Raw genomic sequence first — 6,328 nt, forward strand, 5'->3', positions numbered from 1 at the left:
GTCGCCGGAAGCAGAACGGCACCGGCCGCCGGCGTCGTGACGATCCTTTGTTTTCTTTTTCAGACGGAGAATGAAAGGGAGGGGGAGAGCTGGGCCAGGTTGGCTGCCTCGACCGGGCCAGGTTGGTTGGGTTGGTTTAGGCCTAACGAACGAGAGGGTTTAAAAATCATTTCTTTCCTGTTCTCAAAATCAGTTTTTGCATAGTTATTTGGGGAGTCAAACCTCACAACAAATAATAAATATTTAAAACCAAAATGATTACTAAAACATGAATATTTCATTAGCAGTGTAAGAAAATTATTTTTAGTTCCAAATTGCATGTACCAGATCTTAAACAAAAAAGATCTTGTCGCCGCCCATGATGAGTGTGGCCACTTCAGCTTGAAAGGGATGCTAGCATGTTTCTTCATGAACATGTCCATCTCTACCACCGTATGCCATGCAGTTGGAGCTACGAGCATAAGGAGGACACGATGCAGAATTGAAAACGTGGAAGTACTATGGATTATGGAGTTTGCGTGATGAACCCTGTCATGAAACTTGAATCTGTGACAAACTATGTAATTTGTGTATGTATCTTAAATTAAGCTACAGTTAATCAACACGTACACCATATATATGGATTTCTGCAATCAGATAAACAATATTCATTCAAGCATATTACTACGTATCAACAGTTGAGACCTCTAGGATCTTTCTTCTCTCTATATGCCATTTTTCATCAAGTATCTCAAGTTAAAAAAAAAAGCAACAACTGCAAACATAACATAGCCATCCAAGTTACAGAATTAATCAGAACATAATGTCTCCAAACTCTGGTGCACTAGAAAGAATGGAAGATTTGCAGTACGCCTATGCAAAAAAAAACACGGAATACAGAATGATGATGGAGCGGCCAGGTTTGCATCTCCATTTGTGATGCGTGCTTCTCTAAGAAGAGCAGCAGCTCGTCTTCTGCTCGACAGGTTGCCCGCGGATCTGCACCGTGGCTGGGCGGGTGCTGTTCGCGGCTGGCTGGCTTGCCATCCTGGAAAGCAACAAACAGGTTTTGTCCATTATATACATGCTCTTTCCTCTGAGGTTTATTTAACACAAACGAGAATATTATTTGTATAAACTACCAAGAGCACCAGTTTGGGTCCACGCAGCAATCAAACACATGGTACATTGTTGTATCTAACATAAGTAGAATAACATGGACAATTACAAGCAACAGGTTAAGGAGTGCGGGGGATTTGGTTAGGATAAGGGCATCTCCAGCGGGTTGACGCATTTCGGACGGCCAAAATGTCCGCGTGCGTCCATTTGCGTCGGCCCGCGGACGCGAAAATGGACATGTGTCCGTTTGCATCGGGGGTGGCTCCAGCAGGCGGACGCATTTCCGGCGCGGGCCAGTTTAGGTTCAGAAAATTCAGAAAACAGGTTGTAGCCTCAAATTGGCTCAAATTTGCACGAAATTATAGTCTAAAATTGGCTCAAATTGAGGTCTGAAATAAATTCATCACACTTTCTACATGGTACGGCGCAAAATGGAGTCCAAAAGGAGCACAACAAGGCCAGAATAGCATATGAAGTCCAAAAGGAGGCCATGGTGCTAGACATTGGCGCCGCAGATCAGGCGTCTCGCGCGTGGATTTCGGCGCGCCTCTTCATGAACCAGGCATGGTGTCCTCCTCTCCTTCTGGTTCCTGCGCCTTTCTCCTCCTTGGATAGCACCTTCTTTGCCGCCTTCGGCTTAGCGTCCCGGCCGCCGGTAGCGGCACGCTTTGCTTCCGCCAGAGCTGCAGCCTCCATTGGGGCTATGGTCGTGGCTATGGAGGAGTCTGGGGCGGCAGCGGGTGCGAGGGTTCCCTTGGAATCCATGGTGGTGGCTGCGGCCGCGAGGACGTCCATCGATTCTGGACTGCTGGAGCCGGTCTACTTTGATTTTTCGTGCGGGGAATGGCCACTGGCGGGAATGTTATCGGCCTCCCTGCCACTGACGCGTGGGTACGTAAGTTTCGGTGGACACTCGGCGCGACCGCGGAGACGCAAACCTGGCGCATATTTGGGCCAGGTTTGCGTCGCCATGGACGGCCCGATCACTTTGCGTCGCCCCACTGGAGCCCGCGGACGCAAACGATTGTAGGGATGTCGCATCAGTTCGTAGTAAATAAAGTGTCCGTTTGTGTCGTTTGCATCGCCCCGTTGGAGATGCCCTAATAGTAGGGATGTCGCATCGGTTCGTAGTAAATAAAGCGCAAAACAATTGTAGCTACAAATACACAAGTAGGATGGAAGGCCTGTGCTAACGAATTGAACTGCGTGGGAACACAACACACACCTGTCCTTGATCGAAGCGGACATGGCCATGAAAGCCTGTTCGACATTCAAGGCGTTCTTCGCGCTGGTCTCCATGAACGGGATGCCAATCTCATCAGCAAATGCCTGTATACATGAAATGTAAGCATAAAGATCACTTCAGCAAGTAAAACAGCACCACTGAGACATGAGTAAGGAACACAAGATACCTTTGCTGTCTCATATGACACGACTTTCTTGTCGGTGAGATCGCTTTTGTTCCCTACGAGAAGCTTGTTCACATTGTCGCTAGCATAGCGGTCAATCTCATTCAGCCACTGTTTCACGTTGTTGAAACTGTCCTGGTCCGTCACGTCATAGACAATCTGCAATGTCATTTGCACAATATATAAAAGTGGAACATTTACGAACAATAAAATAGCATCTGGTAGATAAAATTAGATTTTGTATAAACAAACTTACAATGATGCCGTGAGCCCCTCGGTAGTAGCTGCTGGTAATAGTTCTGAAGCGTTCTTGCCCAGCAGTGTCCCACTGATAAAAAGAAAGGGAAAAGGCCAGCTTTTATCATTACATGTGACATGTCAAAAAAAATATTGCCAAAAATGCAAAGCATGAGCTGCCTTCCAAGTATTTATGTGAGTACTAAATATGATGTTCAAAATGGATTGCATCAATCTATTTGGTATACAGAAACGTCTTGGAAGTGTGATTCTTCTTCATGCGAAACAAGAAAACTAATGCAAACTTTTAATGGATGGAGCTATGAAAATCCACAAGGTGAAAAGATGGTGGTGCAGCTGCCTGCATAAGTGCATATTCAGGCAAGTGGTGTTTCGGTTTCCTGTGAACTGACCTCAACTAACAACCACATAAATACTGAATACAGCCATGCTATATTATGCAAGGAAGAAAATGCAGCAAACTCCACGAACTAAAAAAGGGCGATAAAATGAAGCATCTCCCACGATAAAGTCTCCTATTTTGTTAAATCTGGATTCGATGGTAGATGCATACGAGACATAAACATAAGGTATGCTTGGCCACCGACAATGAAATGCAGATCAAAGAATAACCATAAGCCAGAAATAGACTCACGATTTGCAGCTTCATGGTCTTCCCATCTTGCTCCACGGTCCGTATTTTCTATCAACAGAGTTGGAAGGAAACAAAGGATCCAAGTTCAGTTAAAGTAGCAAGCGCAGTAACATTCATTCAGACCAAGAAAGTAAATACACTTACGAAATCAACACCAATCGTACTGATGTAACTGTCCAGGTACGAGTCATCCTGCCAGCCAACAGAGTCAAATATTAACGAGGCTAGCAAACTCAACAAATAAAATTCAAGACAGAGCAAAAATTAACTAGTACCAGTACTCGTTTAACACTCAAAGGCAAGGGTGTAGTAAAATAAAGGGATGCTCTTCAGGTTTAAAAAAATGACTACTACCAACAATGGATTCTCCTCATTCATATTACACATTAAGTTGTGCTAACTTGTGAGAAACCATACGGCTCAAAGCAAACCGATAGGTTACATGATATCCCTCGGACAACCTGCGTCAAAGTTTTAAGAAGATTCATATAAAGAGGGGGAACAAGATTGGGAGCAGATCATGCTTTATGTAGTTACTCTTACAGCGAATCGTAATTTCAGCAAAGCTCGTGTACCACTCAAGACAAGGGTGTGGTAAACTAAAGGGATATTCGATCTCCATGAAAAAATTAATAGCTACCAAAAAATGAACTCTCCTCATTCATGTTACACATTAAGTCGTGGTGCTAGCTTGTGAGGAACCATACAGTTTATTAACTAAGCCTAAAAGCAAATCGATGGATTCCATGTTAACACTGGAATCAAAATTTTAAGAACATATAAAGAGGAAAGGGGGATAGGGGGGAGATTGCAAGCAAAACAGTGCTTTGGATAGGAATTCTTACAGCGAATCTTAAAAGAAGGCATGACTTGCCGACACCCGAGTCTCCAATAAGCAAGAGCTTGAAGAGGTAGTCGCTGCCATGTCGGAAAACAATAGGATATCTCGGTCAGATGTACTTACTATAGAAAAGAAACAATTGATAACTGCATTTTCATGATAACAATAGCAAACTGTCATTATCTCCAGGCTTAGAACATTGAGCAGCAATGATTTTGACAGATGACATTTGAGCACCAAAATCTGACAGAATTAACATCTCGAGGGAGGCTTATAGAGGATAATGCACAGACAAGTATACATTCTATATATGCAGAAATATTCAGTAAATTTGATTCCGCTGTAGTACTGTAGTGCAAGATTCCAAAGGTGGATCTCAAAATAACGAGGAGGAAGTTGAACAGGAAAGCAATAGTCGGTTTTCCCAATGTCATTACATGAATTAAGATTGAAGCTAAACAGATTCACGTGCATCGACGATTGATTGGTTGATTGTTGTGCTACAAAGTTGCATAAACGATCGGCAATTCGATCGTGCATGTGGAACACCAGAATCATGACGAATGGCCCAACGTAACATCTAGAGGATGGTCGCATCCTAACCGAACGAATGCCGCGAAACTAATTTCCCGGACCAAGCGCGTGCGTTCGCCCGCGGCCGCCAGATCCAGCGAGAGAGAGGAAGGAGACGACTTACTACTCGGGATTCATGGCGAGGTCGATCGATCTAGATCCTCTCCTCCGTCCGCGGCGCGCTCAGGTTCCAAGCTCGCGGGGAATTCGCTTTCCGAGCGCCTCCTCGATCTCGCGGGGTATCGGCCCGAATCTCGCGCTCGCGGTTATGAACCCGCACCGACGAAAGGCCTCAGCTTTTCCCTCTCCGCATGTTTTTATCCAAGGAAGAAACCGTTCGGTTGGCTTTTCTAGTCCACACGGTTGGTTATGGCCAAATAATTTGTTACTAAGATAATGACTTAGTCATATGTACTCCTGGGTATGTATGCTCTCCTACCAAAATAATAAATTAGATTTTAAATGTAGAAAAAATTTGACAAAAATTCTATATATACATTTTCATAATATATACGTCTGTTCATCAAGTTTTACGAGGAACCAATATATTTGTGGTCTATGTAGAAAATAGAAAAATTATCTTCTGAAAAGTTTTATTTCTAGCATTGAATTTGATTTCTGTTATGACTACGAACCATGAGATGAAAGCAAAGCATGATCTCCACAAGTATTGTTAAATATGCAGACAGATTTAGCGATCTATTCTCAGGATTGCCTAAAACATAGCTTGCAAATGTAACACGGAATCTAGTACCATGCCAAACCGAGTAAATATTGCAAGTTCTAACAAGTTTGCTTGGCATGAATCTCTCCCTAGCATTATGTGCGCGTTTGGTAGCCTGGGCCCGATTCGTAATTCACTGGCGCAGCGGTGCAAGCACACTTGCGTGTTCAGAACGAGCCACAGGTCGAAATTAGCATGTTGTTTGGTAGGTCGGGCTGCATCGACTGTGCCAAAAATGACTTCTGTTTGTTTGTCTGCAGCCAACCCAAAATCTTGATGGAGATGATATTAGGCCTGTTTGGTACCATCCAGGCATGCCTAAGGTTACCTCTTCTCTACAACGGGTAGCCTTACCAATGCTCTCACCTTCCATCATACATAAATCATAGTTCATGGTAGTTGCAAACTTACGAAGCATAGCAGTTCACTAAATTAGCCCTAGCTACTACGAATGGTAGTTCATAACACGATGCTCCCTAGCTACTACGAATTGCAGTTTATTATAACGAGGTCGTTCAACATAGAGGGATCAAAAATGGGTTCGAGAAACAAAGGATCATAGGAGGGTTCTTCTTCTTCACTTCTTCTTCACTTCTTCACTTCTTCTCAGATGGTGGTGTTGCCTCTGACTTCCCACATTGCGTCTGCCCACTCTTGCCTCTTCACCTTTCAGGCATCATTGTCGCATGCGTCCACGCCATGGCCGGTCTCTATTTCATCAAAAGTGACAACCTCTTCGAAGAACTCATCCTCGCCCCAACCTAGGATCCAGTTGTGAAGAATGCAGCAAG

General features: G+C 44.0%; 1 protein-coding gene across 1 annotated transcript; it reads right to left on the bottom strand.

Moving 5' to 3' along the window:
* Window positions 1-598: 598 nt before the first annotated feature.
* LOC124686057 (GTP-binding protein YPTM2) lies at window positions 599-5,126 on the bottom strand. Its single transcript, XM_047220060.1, has 8 exons — window positions 4,938-5,126; window positions 4,245-4,317; window positions 3,544-3,591; window positions 3,400-3,447; window positions 2,764-2,835; window positions 2,511-2,666; window positions 2,324-2,427; window positions 599-1,027 (listed from the first exon to the last, which is right to left on the bottom strand). The coding sequence occupies exons 1-8, from the start codon at window positions 4,949-4,951 to the stop codon at window positions 931-933; spliced, it is 612 nt and encodes a 203-aa protein (XP_047076016.1). The 5' UTR covers window positions 4,952-5,126; the 3' UTR covers window positions 599-930.
* Window positions 5,127-6,328: the final 1,202 nt, after the last annotated feature.

This window comes from Lolium rigidum, chromosome 2 (assembly GCF_022539505.1).
Source record: "Lolium rigidum isolate FL_2022 chromosome 2, APGP_CSIRO_Lrig_0.1, whole genome shotgun sequence".
NCBI classification, from domain to species: domain Eukaryota; kingdom Viridiplantae; phylum Streptophyta; class Magnoliopsida; order Poales; family Poaceae; genus Lolium; species Lolium rigidum.